This window comes from Typopeltis vanoorti, chromosome 20, assembly GCF_054136105.1.
Source record: "Typopeltis vanoorti isolate ZY-2024b chromosome 20, IOZ_Tvanoo_1.0, whole genome shotgun sequence".
NCBI classification, from domain to species: domain Eukaryota; kingdom Metazoa; phylum Arthropoda; class Arachnida; order Uropygi; family Thelyphonidae; genus Typopeltis; species Typopeltis vanoorti.
In genome coordinates, this window is record NC_143568.1 from 98689421 (window position 1) to 98711702 (window position 22282).

Sequence of the window (22282 nt, forward strand, 5' to 3'; positions counted from 1 at the left end):
GTTCTTTCCTATATATCATTTTTAATATGTGATATTGTCATTGATGCCATCTGTTCATGCCCCTAATCTTTCTGAGGACTCTCGTATCAGTGATCTCTAGTCTTTGAAGAACTGTTTTATTTTTAATTCAACTTTCATATCAATAGTTAAAACTGGTTTGAACACTGTTCTATACTACTAATTTAATGTTTTCCTACACAGATGCAGATATGAATGGGTTTTCAAATGAGTCACAGCATGAAACTTAATACTTATCAAGGCTTTCAAAAATTCATAAACTAATAACTAGGGGACAACACAACAACAACCATGATCATGTAATTGTGAATGACAGGGAAATGCGCTGAACTTTGGAATGTAGTTATATTTGTCATCCACTTTCTTTTGCAATGCATGTGAGTGTGCACATGCACACTCAAGTCCATGTTATTGATTGCATTCTACTGGCTGTGATGAATGAGAAATATCAAAACAAGTCATTTAACTGTCATAGATGAGGATGATTCACTCCACTAGCCTACAACATGAAATTTAAAATGATGTAAGAAGCTTTAAAAACTGAAACTCTATAAGAAAAAAGTGCAATGTTAGAAATTAAAACCTACCCAAATTCTTCATACTCCATTAAACCATCACTATTAACATCATAATAACGAAAGATGCAGCGACATCTCATTTCTGCTGGTGGCCCTCCATGGTGAGTACAAGGCTCCAGAGCAGCTAATCCTAGCAATACATCTTGAAATGACAGATACCCTTGATTATAAGTATCAAATGCTCTATACAAATGATAAAAACAATGTTCTAAATCCTCTGCAATGGATGAAACATTTAGTAATTTGACAATTTTAAAAATGTTTGTAAAGTTTTTAGAATTAAAACTTAACTCACTGATTTCAGTCTTTCTACTCCATAAGTCGATCAAGTAAGTGTAACAGTTTAAGATTGAAGTAATCGATTATTGTTTTTATTCTAGCTCTTCTCTGTATCAAATATAATTGAGAATTAAATTACAGAATATCCAAAATATAGTTATACTAATTACAGTAGCCATTCCATCACCTGCTTATTTGAGATTAAGTTTTTAAGATCCTACTTTGCAGAAATGATAGATGCTTTGACTATTCAAAGTTAGCATATGCATGTGTGTGAAAGAAGGTAATACAGGCCCAAACTGAATGATATGTATATATCATTCCAACTCCCCATAACACACACACACACACACACACACACACACACACACACAATTCATAATTTCAGTGGTCTCTGCTAGTCTTTCTCAATCCCATCAGCCACCATAACCAAGCAACTAACTCTATTAGTTCTGTAGTAGGAAGTGTTAATCTCAGATACACTTGTGCATGAAGATGACAGACTATAACCGAAATATCAGAACTTAACACATAGAATTACATTTTTTTTTTTACTGCTTTTCTCTTACTAATGGAATGATTATTATTATACAGGCATCTCCATGGAGTCAGAAAACTCATCGTGAGAGAGCCATTTATTCACATACTAGGCATCATTCACACTTATCAAGCTTCCACTTAAACTCATTCATCGATGAAGCACCCATACCACCTCTGGCAATCTATTTATCACCCTCCAAGCAAAAAACCTAGTCCTAACACTCTTATACAACTTCCACTGGTCACCACTTGTTCTTTCCCTTCTTCCCATATATTGAAAAAAAAAAAAGTCTTCAGTGTCAATCTTATAAAACCCCTTTAATAATTTAAATGCTTCTATCATGTCACCTCTTTTTCATCTATCATCTAATTTTTGAAGCCTACAGAACATCAATCCACTTTCATAGAGCATTCCACAAACTTGCCACTTGTCTCTGGATCCTCTTAACAACTTCATCACCATGGAATCTGAGAGTCAGATACTGTAGGTGAGAAGAAAGTACCGTATTTACTCAAATATAAATCATTCTCGCATACCTTGCACCCCTGATTTTACTTCAAGAAAAATGAAATTAAAAAGTTTACCTTGCACTCGAAAAAAGTTTAAACAGTGATGCACAATCATGCTCACAATTACTGCAGATGGAAAAAAGTTGCCTCCTTATATAATATTCAAAAGGAAAACAATGCTGAGGGAGAAATTTCCCTCTAGAATTCATTTAAGAGTTCAAGAAAAAGAGTAGATGGATACTACATGATTCAAGGTTGGATTAGAACAGTCTGAAACCACTCTCGAGACAAGAAGTAGCAATAGCGAATAGCAGATTCTTGGTAAGCCATACCCATTTTCATTTTTTTTTTTAAATCATGGTGATCTTATGATTCTAAAATGATAAAAGGACAGGAAATAATGATATTGTCTGTTTTAATTTAATTACAGAAGCTTTGTCTATAAAGATTCAAATATATCTCGTAATGAAAGTAAGCCACCAATCACGTTAATAACATTTATAATTAAAATTTAAATGCATTCATTTCATAAATAATGTGCACAATTACAAATGAATACTGAGGATTTAATTATAAATATCAACTTACTTTTTTTCCTGAAAATACTTTAGTTTCTGAAAATCCCAACGATTTTTTAACTTTAATTTGGGGAAAAAAAAGTGAGAGTTATATTTCAGTAAACATGGTAATGTTTTTACTGAGCAGAAAAGGACAGCAATGTTTTTAGAGATGAAGAAGGTGGAGGTAATGTGCTTACTATAGGAGAGGTCAGAAATGCAAGTTGGTCTAAGAAAAGATAGATATTGTAGAGATGCTGGTATAATAAGTGAGAAAACAAGAAGTGTGGTATTGCTAGCATGACATATCACAGGATTGTGATGGCACACTGTGAAGTCAGGCATCCTCAACATAGCAAAAAGACCAGCGTTCATGGCAGTGACCATAATGGATCCTCTAGGCTGGGATATGTAAGTACAACAAAGCTTGTCAAATTAAAAGCACTATGAGGGTGGTCTGAAAAGTTCTCGGCCTAACAATGAAAAAACGAACTTATAATTTCAAAATTATTTTTCAACACAATCTACGCTAACACTAATATATTTCTTCCAGCGATGCTCCAGCACCATTACCCCATCCCTGTAGTGGTTCTCAGCAAGATCTACGAAATACCCCTCTACAGCTGCAATCACCTCTAGATTCGAAGAAAAACGCTGACCAGAGAGGAAGTGTTTTAGTTTTGGGAAGAGACAGAAGTCAGAGGGAGCCAAATCTGGGGAATAGCATGAATGTTCCAACAATTCACATTGCAGATCTCTTAATTTTCCCATTGCCAAAATACCTTTGTGGGCAGGTGCATTGTCCTGATGAAAGATGACTTTTTCTTCTGCAAACAAAGTCTCATGAATTTTTTCATCTAGTCTGGTTAAAAGATCAGAATAATATTCCCAGGTTATTGTTTTACCCTTTTCAAGATAATTAATAAACAAAATGCCTTTAGCATCCCAAAACACCAATGTCATGACCTTTCCTGCCGATGGAACTGACTTTGTCTTCTTTGGTGCTGAATAACTGGCTTCTGTCCACTGTTTTGACTGCTGTTTGGATTCTGGTGTGTAATGGTGAATCCAAGCCTGTCTCATCCATAGTAATAAATCGATGCACAAAATCAGATTTATTCTTGTTAAAATGCTCCAAACACCGTTCAGAGATTTTCATGGGAGTGCGTTTTTGAACTGCTGTGAGCAAGTGCAGCACCCATCTTGCGCAAAGCTTTTTCATTTGCAATTCTTCATGCAAAATATATCCTATACATTCTTTTGAAATGCCTATAGTCTCAGCAATTTCACGCACTTTGACTCGCCAGTCATTCAATACCATATCGTGCACTTGATCAATGATTTCTGGTGTTGTTAGACTTTTTGGACATCCTTCACGTGATGGATCATCTTCAAGGCTGGTACGACCACATTTAAACTCGACAACCCAAAGTGTCCATAAACTTTTATGAACTTTGAATGAATTTCTTTTGGCGTTAATCCTTCTTTTACAAAGAATTTTATAACCGCACGATACTCAATTTTATCCATTTCAAGGGATACAGACAACGCTTTTGCTTCAGACAGCTGTATAAAACAAACTACTTGATAGAATGACTTGCAATTTCACATGGATGCTTATGACAGATGTACCAACTTAGGAAAAAAAAAAACATCTTGCCGATAGTGTTGCCATCAATGGTTGAGGCCGAGAACTTTTCAGACCACCCTCGTATTACTGGCAAAACCATGGACAGGACCCAAGGTTAGCAAAAGGAAGTCACCACCGATAAAAAGGGAAAAAATTAGGAGGAAAAGTAGAGGACTGTGAAACACATGCATTAGTGGGACAATATGAAGTAAGGAAGTCATCCACCATGACATATAGTGAATGACCTGACAGGAAACTGGCAATCCAATTACAAAAGGATGACTACAGACAATAAACTGGGAATTTGGCAAGTAGCTTTCTCTCTCTCTGTGCCAGAATCAAATGCCATAGAAATGTCAAGTCCAATGCAAATGCATAAACTTCATCAAACCTTTCTATAGCCTCTGTCTGTAGATGAGCAATGCCAACAGAATCTGTGTGGATTGAGAGTGCTAGAATCCATATTAGTCAATGATTAACTCATGGGATTCCAGGTGGTGAAAAGGAATTTACTGCATTAATTTTAAGAGAAGTAAGGCGAGTAAAATGGGAAGATAATGTGATGGCTGGATTTTATCTGCTATCATTAGGATGTGTTGAATATAGGCTTGTTTCCATACTGTAGGATGGATGTCAGAAATGTATGAAAGATAGTAAAGACAATGTAGGATGTTATTAATTCTGAAGCATCAGTTTTACACACAACTGTTTGTATTGGGGGGGGGGGGTGAACCATCAGGAACAAAAGACATGTAGGCATACAAAGTCACTGAAGATTTTTCTGATGAAAGCAATAAGTATGCGGTGAGTAATTCTTGGTAAAGTAGATACACTGCCTCATCAATGTAGGAGTTAGAAAAGAATGATACCAGAAGGTCACCCAAGTCTCTTGATGATGTTATAATTATATATCTGAATTTCAAGATGGTGGACATATAAGCGCAACTTTTGTCCATTCATATGTTCACCATCTCTGATTCTTCTCTTCAAATAGCAGTCGAGCCTTTCAATTCCTCACCAGGGCCTTTTTAAGAGAAGTACACTAGGCTCTTAAGTCTGATCTGGATTTGCTGTCCTCTAATGCAGTTGTTGTCTACTTTACTGTTGTGTGTACTTATAGGACAAGTAAAATGTTGGATATTTGCTTTGAAGCTGTTTGCAATATGCTGAATTCTTCAATGGTCTTAGCAGACGTGCCAGAAAAACTAAGGTTTGGATAGTGGTCTGGGGATTGGGGTGTTATGGGAGAATGAAGGGTTGAATTCTAGTCAGATTATTTCAATTATTAAGTTGGAGCAGGTGTTTGGGATCAAAACAACAGTCAGCTTGAGGAAAGGAAGACCACTGCTGCAGAAGGAAGAATACTGCAGCAGTGGCTAAGGTTGAGAAATGACACAAGATTGAGAAATGAGACTGGGTGAAAGGCATTCAGCAAGAACAGAGACTCAGATAAGATTATAGTAAATCTACTCTAATCATATAAGCTCCAGGAGGAGCTCATATTTACAATATATTCATGAGGAGAGCTGGTTAATGTACTAGAACATTTTTGGCATGTACTCTATAAACCTCTTTAGTAATAACTTATGTTTTCATTATATTTCCTCTTTTTCAAGTATCAATTAAACTTTTAACCCAAAGTCCTTCAGTCTCCTCAGAGGAAGCACTCCAACTGGTCACCATTCTATCACTTGCTTCTAACAAATAACATCCCTTCCATCCAACCCCTACTTATCAACATGTTTTTCAACATCCAAATGGATAATAAAACACATTAATGGTGGTATTGGATACTGAAATATTGATACCATCATCACTACCACCACCATTTCCCTCTAATAAGTGTCTCAATAGTGTAACTGGAAGAATGATGAGACATCACAGCCTGTGACCAGAAAAGACCCTCTGAATTCGATTCCCATTGTGATGAGAAGAATCTTCAAGCTGTCTTTTTTTTTTTTTTAAATGAATGCAAGTTACTTGATTAAAGAAACTCTGGTTTTTCCCATTTCCCATACAGGCAAATCAGCCAGAGTACATGTGCAATTTTTACATACAAAATAAAATAAAATAAAATTAGCAGGTACTAGATGGCACTATGCATAGAAAATGGATAATGATGCAGTGACAGTGTGTAATGGAGAATTAAGTAATGTGGATGGTGAGAAATAGAATGCCCTCAAAATAAAGCCTTGGTTTCTTTGGAGGTATCACATAATAATAAATCCTCAGGTTCCATATCCTGCAGTTCAACCCCCATCAAAGCAATATGCAACTTGTAATTTTATGATCCCAAAGTGATACCTTATATTTTGTCACATTAAACATGCCATTTGCTGACATGGCTAGCCAAGTGCCAACCATAACATACCCAAACTTGTTAACCACCAGCCCAACCATCAAACTCTAGGTCAAATAATTCTCCAAGTGGGTGTGGATGTTTGTGACTGTCTTTAAGCAGGATATGAATTTACCATGTATGAGATCACTGCCCAGCTTATTGAAAGCTTCAAAAGTTCTATGTTCAATCTCTAGCATGGTTTCTCGACTATGCAAAAATTATAAATTAAAAAGAATTAAAAATAAATAATCCTTAGACCATGCACAGTACTGATGTAATTTAGAACCTTTCATGATTAGGAGACAAAAAATAAAATAAATAAAATAATTAACCTTTGGACATACTGTAGTCATCATCAATTTCCTGAAAAGTATCGCCAAGGAGTGTTCAGGTTATATGACAACACTATATGATTAAGTTTACATTATTATTAATCTCCTATTAACTTTCCATCAAATTAGCCAATATTGTCAAATCTAACATTTCATTCTTCTAAGGCAGTTCTGACTGAATCAATCCACCTAAACCTTGGTCTTCCTCTGGGTCTCTCTCCTACCATTTTGGGATCATAATACTGACCCATTATTCTATTTAAAAGGACCATGACACTATTAGAATTCAAGAATGTGTAAGCAGAGCTAATGTAAGGTGGTATGGCCACTTACTAATTTCTCTCTCTCTTATTCCATATAATATCTTCATTTTTAATATGATTCTGCCATTGATGGCATCAGTTCATGTTCCTAATTTTTCTCAGAACACTCATATCTGTGATCTCTCGTCTTTTATCAAGTTCTTTAAGAGCAACTGGTTTGAACACTGTATACTGCTAGTTTGGTGTTTTGGCTAATTTCTCTCTCTTATTCCATATAAATTTATTCAGCTAGCTATCCACTGTACCAGTGTTGCTTATTCTGTTGTCAATTTCCAGATTTAACCTACCATCTTCACTAAAAACTGTGCCTAAATAGCTGAAATATTTTACTTGTTCTATAGGATCTCCATTCAGAATGCAACTAGAGTTTTCAATGTTCTTGCCTATTTTCATAGTTTTGGTCTTTTTATCACCGATTTTCATGCAAAATTTGTTACAGCTGTTATTCAATTTAGTTAAAGAATCCTGCAGACTTGCACTAGATGTATTTAGGAGTACAACATAAAGCAAAGAGCTAAGTTGGACATCTCCAAATCTAATATCAGGCCTAATGCCACTTTCTTTCATAATGTGATGTTTATAAGTGATGAATAAGAGAGATAATGTGCATCCTTGTCTTACCCCTGATTTTACATCAAATCATCTTCCTGTATTTCTTTCAATTCTAACTGATGACTGACAGTTAAATATAGAATATATATATATTGCTCTGTATAATGTTCCATTCATCCCATACAAATGCAGTGTTTAGAAAAGCTTCTGGACACCTTGTCATATGCCTTTTTCAGATCTACAATACTTAAGTACAGATCCTTGTCATATTCCCACGATTTCTCAACTATTTGTCTTAAAGAAAATCTGAACCCAGCTTGTTCTTCTCCAAGTTTCTCTTCCACAATCTTTCTCAACCTCTTTTCAAGTACGCCTGCATAAATCTTACCTGGAACACTAAGTAGAGAAATTCTTTGGTAATTCTCACATTCAGCTTTAATCCCCCCCCCTTTTTTTTTTAAATATATGGGTACTATGAGAGCTCTACTCCAATCATTGGGAATTTGTCCTTCTGTCCAAGCTTTCTGAATTATGCAAAACTTTTATACCTCCATACTTATGCCTTTCTGGTGGAATATTATCTACTTCAGCTGCCTTTTCACATTTCAAGTTTCTGATGGCTTTTTCTACCTCAAGTATTGATATGTGCTCCTCTTTAACATTTTCAAGTGTGGTTCTGTCACTGCTTGGTTACATTTAATGGTCTTTCAAAGTATTTACTCCAGACATCTTCTAGGATATCTTTATCTTCAGTTTTTAAGTCATCTTTATCATCTTTGATTCCTTTTTGCCACTTTTCTGATATTTATTTTCTATATTCTTAAATATAGAAAATCAAATCCAAGTCTTCCCATAACTTTTGTTTAGCTACTTTTATACATAGCTTTCCTCTTCCCTCTTTTTCTCTGTGTTCTTTTAGAGCTGTCTTATTTTCTAGGAACTTTTGGTATGCTTTTATATTTTCCAGGACTGCTTCTTTAACTTATTGTGTTCACCATGGTGTTCTTATTTTTCTATCTTTGCAGACAACTTCATCACATTCCTTCCTAGCAGAATCAAAGTCTTATTCAGAGTTTGCCAGTGAGACTCCAAGGTTTGGTTCTTGTTTTCAAACTGCTGCAAATTTTTTTCAATAATGTTTGCATAGTTGAGTCTACATTTTACCTGTAAAAGCTGCTCAACTTTAATTCTTTTTAAAATGTTCTTACATACTATTCTTTTCAACATGATATCCGTTTTTATTCTGTCTAATACTAAGCAATGGTTACTTCCAATTTTGAATCCCCTATGCACTCTTTTATCCTGAACCAGTCTTATGATATCACTATCAACAATGACATAGTCAATAATGCTTTTCTTATTTTTTGTCTTCTCTCCAAGTGAACTTGTGCACATCTTTATTTTGAAACATGGTGTGTTATCAATGAATAGTCCATGTCCTGAACAGAAGTCCAGTAAATACTTACCATTATTATTAGCTTCGCTCTTCTGTTCAAATTTTCCTATATACCTGTTGAGATTCATTTCCTACTTTGCTGTTCAGATCTCCAACAAGGCCTACTTTTTCCATTTATTTTTTGTCAGCTGCCTGTTCTAATGTGCATCCTTGTCTTACCCCTGATTTTACAAAAAAATTCCTCCACTTCTTCTTTAGAGGACCCTTCTTCTGTGGGACCAGAGGCACAAATAAGTTCATTGTCCATTTTTTTTTTGTCTTCTCTCCATGTGAACTTGTGCACATCTTTATTTTGAAACATTGTGTTATTAATGAATAGTCCATGTCCTGAACAGAAGTCCAGTAAATATTTACCATTATTATTAGCTTCGCCCTTTTGTTCAAATTTTCCTATATGCCTGTTGAGATTCATTTCCTACTTTGCTGTTCAGATCTCCAACAAGGCCTACTTTTTCCATTTTCTTTGTCTGCTGCCTGTTCTAATGACAAAAAAATTCCTCCAATTTTTCTTTAGAGGACCCTTCTTTTGTGGGATCAGAGGCACACATAAGTTCATTGTCCATTTCCTCATTTTGAAGTTTGCTCACATAACTCTACTTGAAACTGCCTTACAATTAAAAAGATTATCTTCAATGTTTGGTGTTGAATGCTATTGCTATGCCTTCCTTTCCCTGATCATTACTGCCTGAAAATAGCATTGTATCCTTATTATTTAGTAATAGCTCACGTTTTTATCTTCTTTGTTTCTGTAATGCAATTATGTGTCCACTTTTCCAATTCTTCTCAAGTTCAATTTCCTTTCCATTAATACTCCCTTATATTGATGGTTCCTATCTTCAGTACTTCCGATATTGGGCTTATTCTTCTTCTTCTAGATGATGAGTTGGAGTTTGTTCCAGTAGCCAACTTTTCACTATTTGCCCTGGTTCCGTTCCCTGATGAAAACAGTGGGAAGCCTTGTTTAAACTGGGTGAAGTTCCAGCTGGCATGAAATATCATGTTGTACCATCATATGCATTTGTGGTCTAAGCCAATAAAAAGTACAATTTGGTCAGCTAAGTCCCAAATTGCTAGCCCATCCTCATCTGTTCAGTATCCAGTAGATATCTACTAACAGGACACACGATATGAAGGATTGGACATTAGCTCAGAAGATCTAGTTGGTTCTCTGCATTCCTGAAAGACAATGTGGAGGTCTCCTCCCAGTTATTTGGCTTTGACCCTTAAGCAACTCCTATTGTTAAACCTTAGCACCCTAATTATATATTCTTATTTGCACATTGTGAAGGATTTTAGGGATGCAAACACTGCAAATGGCAACATCCTATGGTAGTGCAATTACTAAAATTCAGTATAATTACAATAACTTTTTTAATTTTAAGTCCGGCCAAGTTGTGGGTTGGCTAAGATTAGAGCAGGTGAACTGGATATCTAAAGAAAAAATATGCTATTTTTTTTCCAAGCTGGTTCAGGCCTCCAAAAATGGTGTGAAAGTCTCACATCAGATGACAAAAAACTGTCACCACCTAAAAGATATTCATAAACATCCATGCATATATCTTTTCCTTTAATGTTACATGGTGATCAGCATTCATTTTGGGAAATTATGGAGATTTCAAATGCATTAGGAATAATTACTTTAATTTCCCAATGTTCTGACCTTCATGTTAAAGTCATCATCTGGAGTATACACATATATATACATATACAAAGACAAGCTATATTACATTTCAAACAGTATCACAAATATGATGATAATGATTTGACTAAACATTCTATTGGCCTGACCTCTAGTCGGTGGTGGTGGGGGGGAACCACATCAAAGCTATATCGTATTTATAACATTATCAGAGACCAAATTCATATTAATATTTTTAATACAGCAAAATTGGTGGCTTAATCAATAATTTAACATAAGTGTTTATTATATTGAAGATAAGATCCTGAATTACTATAGTTCTAATTATAATTAACTCTTAGATCAAAGTTTATGTGGATAGAATATATATCATCCATATTCTTGGGATTTTTAGACAACCATTATCATTAAGATTAGGAGAGTTAATAAGAATTTCACAGCCCTCTTTAAATTTGCACTCATACCATGTTTTGGTGTGATGTAAAGAACAGGCGTCTTTCCAGTCAGTTATATGTAGAGTATTCAGAGCATGATCAGGAAGGCCAGATTTATCATAGTTATTAAATTTAATGTGCAGTTTATGTTCTTTTTTCAGATAGGAATTGTACATCCTGTTTTACCTATATAGGCATTTTACCTACTAACCACTGTCCATGCAAAGAACTTGCTCCTCATCCATTGCTCACACAGTTTACAGGGATGACCTCGTGTTCATCCCTGTAAAAACTTTTTTTCTTCCATTCTATGAAAACTCTTCATAAATCTGGTAATGACCACTTGCCAACTTATCTCTCCTCATGCTCCTCCTATTTATGAGGCTCTATAAATGGCACTCTCTCAGCATGTCCAAATAACCAACATTCCACCTTAGTCAATCCTCTCTAGACTGTTTCCAATACAAGGGAGGGGCTGAGAAGTTCTGATAAATGTCTAGAACAAAAATGATATTAAAGCAACTGATATAATCACATATCTCAAAACCCTTTATCCCCCCCCCCCCCCCGCCCCATGTTTCATCAAATTGTAATAATTTGTTCTTTTTCTTTTAGGATATATAAAAAGACATGTTAGGAGTTTTGAAGAAATTCGAAGGAAGATGCAGAAGTGCAGGTCATCATCAAGTCTTTCGTGCTACAAGAAAAGTTTGCAATTGAGATTCACCAAATCTTGTGCGAGACTTTAGGGACTGTATTCCAGCATATCCTCAGTTGCCAGATGGGTGGCCAAGTTTAAAACTGGGCATCCTGAGACAACAAATGTCCCCAGGTCAGGAAGACCTCATCACATCTGAAAACATCAATGTAGTGCATGCTATGATCCTTGATGGTAAATGAATACCAGCCAAAAACATTGCAAAGACTCTGGAGATATCTAGGGAGTGAATTGGGGTCACTATTCACTAATATCTGGACATGCAGAAGCTCTCAGAGAAGTGGATCCCCAAATGTTTGAATGCTAACCAAAAGAGAGAATGTGTGCCATCATCTAAAGAAATTTTGGGTCATTTGAAAAATCAGGTGCAAATTTGTTGGCTGATATCGTGACTGTTGATGAAAATGGCTTTATCAATATGACACACGAGACCAAACAACAGTCAAGGAAGTGGAGATACAAAGGTCTCCACAGTCGAAGAAGTTCTGAATCCAAAAGTCAGCAGGGAAGTCTTGTCGTCGTTTCTTGGGATATGAATGGTGCAATCCTTACCCAAGTATCTCAAAAAAGGTGAACCTGTTGCAGCAGCAGTTTAATCAACAGATATGAAGAAAATGAAGGAGGTACTGAAGGAAAAATACCATGGGAAACTGAGCAGAAGTGTGTGTTGCTTTTGCAAGACAATGCACCTATTCACATTGCTCAAAAAACCAAACAGACTACACAAGGGGTTTCAATGTTTGCCTCAACCTATTTGCCAGACATGGCACCATTTGACTATTTCCTATTCCCAAATTTAAAAAAACACTTCAAAGGAACAAAATTTACCACAGATGAAGTCATGTCTGCAGCTGAAGATTGGTTTCTGTAACAAGGGAAAAACTTTTTTTTTCTTTCTCAGACTATTGCAAATGATGATGCATCATTGTAACAAGTGTATAACACTTCATAGGGAATATGCAGAATAATGTACAAGTAAAATGGTTCTAGCTCAATTCTTTTATGGTGATTATAACTTTTTAGCACACCCTCGTATAACCCATCCTAATAAAAAACAGGTGACCAATCTGAGCAGTTATTTATATGAAACCTGCTACAAAGAATTATAATTTCCTTACTTCTGCAAGTCAAGGTTCTAATCATCACTCCCATAAATGAATTTGATGATTCCACAACTTAGCAAACTGATCCCTAAACTTAAGTTCATGTCGAACATCACTCCCAGATCTCTCATTTCCACAATCTCTTTCAAAATTTCCCAATTCAATTTTATATTTTGCATCTCATCCTTGCTCAATAAATTTCAAAACTATGCATTCTGCCACACTGAACCGGTAGCACTGGACTTGAACTTGAAGTCTGTGGCAAACTCTGAAAAAAAACAGAATGATTCAGCTAATGAGACATGTGATAAAGTTGTCTGCAAGGATAGAAAAATAAGAAGTTCATTAGTTACACAAGAAGTTAAAGAAGCAATTCTGAAAAAGAAGAAAGCATACTGAAAGTTCCTGGCAAATAAGTTACCAGTTGCCCTGAAAGAATAGAGATAAACATAAAAGAGCAAAAGCTCTGTGTGCCAGTAGCTAAACAAAAGTCATAGGAAGACTTCGGCAAAAATATAGAAAGTAAATATCAGAAAAGTGGCAAAATATTCTGAAGATATAGAAAAATCTTAGAAATGGAGAAAAGAATACTCTAAAAGGAATCAAAGATTATAAAGGTGACATGAAAAACTGAAGACAAGGATATCCTAGATGTCTGTAGTGATTACTTTGAATGACTTAAATGCAACAAGCAGTGACAGAACCATAGCAGAAAAAGCTATCCACAACTTCACATGTTGAAAGGTAGCTGGAGTAAATGATATTCAACCAGAAATGCACAAATAGGAGGTATAAAAGTTTTGTAGTGGATACACTGCATAATTCAGAGGAACTGTTCAGAGATTCTAATTCCAGATGATTGGAGTAGATCTCATACATATCTATAAAAATAAAAAAAAAAAAGGATAAAGCTGAATGTGAGAATTAGAAGAATTTCACTATGAAGTGTTCCAAGTAAAATTTATACAAGTATATACTTGAAAAGAAGACAAGAAAAATTCTGAAAGATTAACTTGAAGAACAAGCTGGATTCAGACAAAATATCTGGAAAAAGGGGTACAAAAGATGACTAGGAAAAAAAAAATTTAAACATTACAATTATATGAGGTAAATTGAATATTTCACAGAGCAATACATAGTCTACAGTTGTAAGTCAGCAGTTAGAATTGAAAGCAATAAAAGAAGATGGTCTTATGTAAAATCAGGCATAAGACAAGAATGCACATTATTTTCACTCTTATTTATCATCTATATGGATTAATAGTCAAAGCTGTATAAACTGGGAAGAAACCTCCACGTAGCCTTTTAAGGAATGCAGAGAACCAACTGAGGCTTCTAATCTAATGACCAATCCTTATCTTCTCGTGGTACACTCTGCTAAGTATCTACCAGGATACTGAACGAACAAGGATAGGTTGGGAATTTGGGATTTAGCCAACCCAATGTATTCTTAACAGTTTAAACAACAATGTAAAATGATGATACACCATGACCAAATCTTGCATGCAAGTTTTCAATCTTAATGTGTGTGTGTGGTAGCCTGTGCTCACAATAGCAAAAGTCACAAGCTAGAAAATCTTAATTTGGTGCACCTAAGATTGATGGCAACACCTCTGTTAAAAGATGTGATGTTGCATGCTAAACATTTCAATAAGAACAAATATTTATACATCCTCATCGTACATAAATAATTCACTAAGTTCAACTGACATGCTCTTTGCTATTGCCATTTCAACAAATCTATCCAGCCAATCAAATTGAAATGAATTTGACAATGACCTTCTTGAGATTTATTTTCCATGTTCTTGACAACGTCATTCCATGACTTTTGTTTAGCTAGTTTTACAATAGTGTTTAGCTTTCTTACATTTTCTCTCTGTATTCTCTAAGAGCAAAAGCCGACTTATTTGCCAGGAACTTTTGATATGCTTTCTTCTTTTCCTTCACTGCCTCTTTAACTTCCTGTGTCCACCATGGTGTTGTGATTTTTCTATCCTTGCAGACAACCTCACCACATGCCTGTCTGGCAGAATCAATCAGGGTTTTCTTCAAGGCTTGCCACTGAATCCCAAAGGTTTGGTTGCTGTTCTCAAACTCTTTCATTTTTTCTTCAATAATCCTTGTTTATTTTAGTCTACAGTTCACATCTGAGAGCTGCTCAACTTTTATTCGCTTTAAAACATTCTTACATGTTATTCTTTTCATTCAATTTTATCCTGCTCAAGACTAAATGGTGATCGCTTCCAATTTCAAATCCTCTGTATACTCTGGTGTCCTGCACCAGGGAGAAAACATCACTATCAACAATAACATAGTCAATGAGACTTTTCTTATTACTTGCCTCTTCTCTCCATGTGAATTTGTGCACATTTTTATTGGAACATGGTGTTAGTAATAACCAGTCCATGTCCTGAGCAGAAATCCAACAAATATTTGATATTATTATTAGCTTTGCTCTTTTCTCCAAATTTTCCCAATATATTTTTGTATGTCTGACAATCATTTCTCACTCTGCTATTTAGATCCCCAACAAGGACCAACTTTTCCATTTTCATTGTGTAAGTTGCTTTTTCTAAAGCATCAAAAAATTCCTCCACTTCTACCTTAGTAAAACCTTCTGTGGGACCATAGGCACAAATAAGTCTCATTGTCCAATTCCCTATTCTGATATTTGACCACATCACTCTACTTGGGACTGCCTCCCATTCAAGAAGATTAGCCTCGTATTTAGTGTTGAATACAATGGCTACTCCATTTCCTTGTTATATTCAACCAATTGTCATTGCTTGAATATAACATTTTGTATTTATTGCTCAGAAAGATCTCACCAGTTTTTGTCTTTTTTGTTTCAGTTACCCCTATTATGTCGATCTGGTACTTATCTAATTCCTCCATTTCTTTGGCATTCAGGCTTCTTATGTTGATAGTACCAATCTTTAACTCTGATGGTGTTGAGCTAGGGTGTTTTTTCAGGATTTGTTCCTGTAGCTGACTTTTCGCTGTTCACCCTGGTTCCCTGGTGAAAAAAATGGAGGCCTTGTTTAACTGGGCATCGCCCCAGCGGGCATGAAATTTTGGCTTATGTATATATGTCTTATATTTAACTTATGTATATATTTTAATTAATATACAATTTTCACCCTAACATCAAGGACATCTTCAGTATGACTTTCAAATTAAACAAGAATAGAAACCAGTATATTCAACAATGACATGCATGAACTGCACATACATGATGTAGTGCATCATGGGTCTAATTATATTAAGGTTCTAGTAAAAATAACTTCAAGATTTAATAATAAATAAAAAATATAATTAAATTTCAGTTAATTCTGGAATTTGTGAGGAACTTTTCCCACAAGAGGGATCATTTTAGTCCATTGTTTCTATTTATATTCAGTCGATGTAGCAAGGTCTCACAACTCTCTTTGTATAAATGTTCCAAGAGATTACTACTTTTATGAAGAACCTTAATTTTCTTCCAAAGAACTCTGTCTGGTATTGGCAGCATGCTCTGCAAGTCCCAATTGCTCTGGCTCACTTAACAGTTTAAATGCTCATCATGACTCATGGCTGCAGTTCTACCTGTTTGGTCAAAATACAATAATTTATGCTGACAAGGAATTTGATACCCTCTAGGGCAGGCTAAAGGAAGAAATTTATCTGTAATTGAGCCTAGAAAAAGTAGACATCTTATTGATACAACAGAAGGACACGTGTAGACCAACAGATCCAAGTAGTTTGGCTATACATTCTGAGATGCCTGTAACACAGGGAATGGTGACATGGACAACCTCTGTATCACTATTTAGATGAGAGACAGATGACAAGGAAATAATTATTAATTATCTTGTTGACATAATTCGATAAAGGCATTAGTAAGGAAGTGGACTTAATGTGATTTATTTCTTGGGAAAGCAGAAATTCAGTGAAGCAAAGAGTGTGCTAAAATCTTAATAGTGCTGGATTTTTGACAATTATTGTGTGAGAAAGGATGAATGTAAAGTCCAGCACGTGTTTTCTTTCTAAATCCTAAGAAGTGAAGGCTATCTGGTTGACAAACAGGAGATCTAAAAAGGCAATCCAATTTTTCTTTCCAACTCAAGAGCGAACTGGATGCAATGGTGAAAGGTGTTGATACTATTGACAAACTCTTGCAACTCTGTACAAGGACTCATGCCAAACCATGAAAACATATCTGTATCATAAGTACAGCTTAGGAAGGATATTCAGTATATGCTGTTCAAATCTTTCCGTGAAGTAGTTAGCTAGTGTGGGAGAAAGAGGACTAATCACCGATGTGCCCTCAATTTGTTGGTAAAGTTTATTTTGACATGTGAAGTAACCAGAATGAACAATAAAGTCAAATATGCTGACAATATCTGCTGGAAAATCTTGCATCAGGAAGTTAAGCATTTCATCTAAAGGAACATTTGTGAATAAAGGCACAATATCTAGGCTAAAAAGGAGATGATCCCCTGGGAAAAGATGAAGCTCTGATATCTTTCCTTTAAAATGAGAATTATTTTTGATAAATGAAAAGGACTTTCCTGTGAATGCTGAAGGTAATTTGGAAAGTTACAAAATCGTTTTGCAATTTTGTAACATGGAGAACCAATGTAGTCCACCACAGGATGTAATGGAATATTCGTTCTGTGGACGGTAAGCCATATAAATGAGGAGGATGTCCGAGATAACACTTGTTCCTTATTCTTTTTATATATTTATTACTAATTATTAAATGTTGTTAAAATCATTTTTACTAGAACCGTAATATCAATAGATCATGACACTCTACATCATGTATGTGCAGTTCACACACGTCAGTTCAATATACTTCTTTCAGCTCTTGTTTGAGTTATACTGAAGATGCACTACTAGAGTGAAAAGTTTATACTAATAAAAATATATACATAAGTTAAAATCTGTTCTATGCTATTAATTTAATAACATTTCTCATATTAATGTTGCCCTTTTTTCATCTAGTTATAACCTGTACAATTGCAAACACTAAATTAATTCACTCAAATCCGAGTAGCTACAAAAAACAACCACTTGCACGAGTTCAGGTAACTATTGTCTGGAGAGTAGACACACTAAAGAAATATGACACTGCCACTTGCTAGTGTCAGTTTGGCCACACGGCACAGATTAAAAGCAACTAATTAGAGTGTATCGAGTTGGAATGGGTTCAAGTAATACTGGAGTGGAGACACTGCAGAAATTACTAACTAAATAAGTAACAAGGATGATTTACCATATAATTCATTTATGTAGTGTTCAAAAATTATTCACTATAAATTAGAAATTCTGAAAGCACAAATTCTGTGCGTGCACACATACATGCACAGCTTAGTGGGTTGAGTGTCACCCTTCAACCAGTATCTTGTAATCTTCTCAAACACCTTCAAATCTGGTCTCTTGTCCATGTCAATTAGCAACTTCAGATGAACTGTACATCACACCTCCAGTATCATGTACGCTGACTTTCACAATGTTATTTCATTATAGGCTATTCCATTCCACCAGGTGGTACAGAATAGCCTATAATGAAATAACAGGGATGTTCATAATATTTTCAGGACTCCATACACTGCTTGAAAAGACATCAGACACCACAGAACAAACAGCCACAGTGTGCACCTTAAGATGAAGGATTTCCCCCCCTTTTGCTGCAATGACTGCAACAATCCTAAGGGGGCATACTTTTCACAAGTGTACAATAGCAATCAATAGGAATTTTGGACCATTCTTCCTATAGTCATGTAATGAGGTCTTATACTGTTTTTGTGCAGATGTCTCTTGACCTCACCTGACACTCTAGTGTTTATCCCACAGATGTTCATTAAGGTTGAAATCAGGACTCTGGAGGCCAGTCAAGTGTGGTGGCATTCATGTCCACAAACCAAGCAGTTACAGCAGCAGCCTTATGACATGGTGCATTGTCTTGCTGAAAGAGAAAATGGTCAGTTCCATAGAAATTCCACAAAGTAGGAAGTGCATTGTCCAGAATGTTCAGATACCTCTCTGAGTTTGATGTTCATGGCACCACAAACGGAGGTCCAAGGCCTAACCAGGACCATACCATCATACTGCCACCTCCGAATTTCATAGTGGGGTTATGCACTCTGGTAAGAGACATTCACCAGGCATCTGCCACACCTGTCCATAACACAGCTTTCCATGTTCCCATGTATCACTGTACACACTCTGAACCAATGAAGGTGATGCTGCATGTTGGTTCAGGTAATGGGGGACTTGCATATTGCAGTCTTACCATGGAAACATATGTTGTGAGCCTCAGGGTTCTGAATGTTTTTTGTGCAGATTTCAGTTCCAATCGATGCCCAAAACTCTGCATTTGACATGTCAGGCAACAAATGGCAGTTTTTTTATCAATTATCCTTTGTAGCACCATACAGTCACATTCAGCGAGTGTAATGAGTCATCCATTGCAGGTAGTACTTGCAGTTGACTACCTGTGCTTCCATCTCAGTATGGTATCACTGACTGTTGGCCTGGGATGGCCCAATTTGTCACCAATTTGATGAACGGTAGGCCTGCAACATGGTATCCTATCACAATGCCTCTTTCAAACTCCATCAGATCCTCATGGCCATTTCAACCAGACACAGTTGCACTGACTTGGGATTATTGTATTCGTCCAATTTATACTGGCTAAAAACACATGACTCATTATATGACACAATGCACTTGCCCATGGGGGTAGCTGTTAAATTTTCCTTCTAAGCAGTGTGTATACCATATTAAAAATAAGTTCTTGCTTTTCTTTGTCTATAGCATAGACTGATGGACTGAGGAGGAAGTATGCATACAGAAAGAAGGCATATTTTTAGTTAAAATTAATAAGTCATTACTAGGAAGGTGTGAAGAAAGAGTGATGAACAGGTGTTTTGCATGGAAGATGGTTAGCAAGTGGACAGAATTACACGAGGTGGTGAGTAAATAAGTTTTAAGGTGTGGTTTGATGACTAATGTGTTTGATAGAGAACTCCTCTAGTGATGAGCACAACTCCATGGAGATTCAGTTCTAATCATAATAAAAACAGAATTTGATCTTTCATGCATACATACCTGAATAAGCTACTGTAAATATTCTCCTTATGGTCCTGCCATCCTAAGGAAGCCATATAATCTTTAAATAGCGATTGATTTAATGTTTGAGAAGGAAAGCATGAAACCAGAAAATCAGAATAGATCAGCTGCTGCTCTGGAAGGGGAAATTTTTTTTTTTTTTTTTATTAATAATGAAATGATAATTAAAAGAAAGCAATAAATAAAATGAAGCAGTAATTAATGTTCCTTATAAATAAAACATTTCTCTGATATAATGATGATGAGGTATTGTTCTGACTTACCTCTCAAGGTGTATGATTTTATGTCATTTTCTTCTGAAATAGTATAGTGCTGAAATTGCTTCACAAAATGAAGTCACTTTCCACAGTCACTGCTACTATTTTTCATTTATTTATTTATTAAGGATCATTAAATCCCCTTAATGCTGAAGAGCACCTATATGTCATAGTGGAAGGCAAAACAGGCTTTATACTACAAGAGTGTAATCCTAGAGTCCTAACCGGGCACAAAGGGCATGATATGGAAATCTTGACTGTTGGGCTGAGCTTCTCATAATAATAGTCTCAGATTTTTGGCAGTATGAGGCAACTACATTTATTTAGGTTGGGGATATGTTGTGGTGTGGCAGTTGCTCAGATTTAAATCTGCATCTGTATAATAAACAATTCTCTCTCAATCAAACACTCACTCTCTCTCACACACACCAGTGAATATTCTGATCTTATCAATGTCATGATGTGCAACTCCCGAGCAGCTATAAGGTAGACAGTGAATATCTTTTGTATATTCATTGACATATACCTAAATGTCTTCTGGTTTTGCTGAAGTTTGTAGCTGCATATTGACATACTCTTCCAGTATGCCAATATGCAGAAGTATCATCTGCAGGGATCCTGCAGATGCCAAAGACAAGATGAGTGATGGCAAGATACCTTCAAGATTAGCTACCCTTATCTCATTTGATGAAACAGATATTTTAATATTGCATCTTTTAACTACTTTTCCAAGTTACTCTGGATATCAAGGGATGGCAATGGACTTTTCACAATTTGGAGGGGGGGGGAGAGGAACTGTGGGAAGAGTAATTTTGCTGATTTTGGTTGCAGAAGTCACTAATTCTAAAAAAAAAAATCACAAAAGTGGCTGATATCATCTCAATATGTAGTTCCAGCTGCATTTGTTGGTTTTTTTTTTTGCTTTAATAATACTTAAAAATTTCTTTATTAAAGCAAATTCAAATTTAAATTTGGAAAGCTATTTCTGGAATCTATCACGTTTCTCAGCCTAAATAAATATGGCTACCTCATACAACCAAAAATCTGGTCACCTATTATAAAACTGTCAGCCCAATAATCAAACTCTTATCATATACATCAGGAAACCAATTACGGTGTCAGGATTACACCATTTAATACTGAACCCATTATTTACTTTCCTTCTGTGTGCTTTCATAGCACATATTCTATCTTTATGCTTGTGAATATGCCTTAGTGAGAACGCACATGTAATTATCAAATTATACTTAACACAAATCGTTTTCTAAATAATTAAATAAAATTTAATTTCCAAAAATTTGTTTCTCCCATTAAATAAAAACAAACATGAGAGAAGTAAAAAAAAAAATAATAATAATAATAATAATCATGCAGCCCAATATTTCAGCATAGCCTGAAAAAATAATTTTGAGCATTATATCAAAACTTATAAAGAGCATTTTTCAGCTGAATTACATTTATGAAAGTCAGTATGTGGCAATTTCCTTAATGAAAATCAAAATTATAGTCCAAACAGATAACAAAGATTACAAGTAATTCGGAAAACATAAGATTTTTGAACAGATTTCTATAATACCGTGAAATTCTAGGTGACATATCATTTTTTGATTCATAATGGATTTTATGTTAAATAAAACAGGAAACAAATGCTAAATTGAAAATCATTATTTTAACCACATCACAACTGAAGAAAGGGATAGAAATTTAGCGAAAGTTCTGAAAACTTTGTAAACTAGGAAGAAAAAAAATCCAACAGGGCATGAATCATATCAAAAAAGCCAAATGTGAAAAATTCAATTTACAAAGTAGTTTAATTTATGTTAAGCATAACTTGACGACTACATTTAAAATAATTATTCGACATTGTGGTCTTAAAAACTAATTTTGCACTAGAATTGG

At 35.3% G+C, this 22282-nt stretch overlaps 1 protein-coding gene across 6 annotated transcripts in view; it reads right to left on the minus strand.

Moving 5' to 3' along the window:
* Positions 1-22282, minus strand: part of LOC150095701 (uncharacterized) — a 336276-nt gene that overhangs the window by 217503 nt on the left and 96491 nt on the right. For all 6 annotated transcript variants that reach the window (XM_090409978.1, XM_090409975.1, XM_090409976.1 and 3 more), the window contains 2 exons: positions 20106-20241; positions 606-779 (listed from right to left, as the gene is read on the minus strand). In XM_090409978.1, the coding sequence (XP_090266104.1) occupies positions 606-779; positions 20106-20241 (310 nt within the window). The remainder of the gene's footprint in view (positions 1-605; positions 780-20105; positions 20242-22282) is intronic.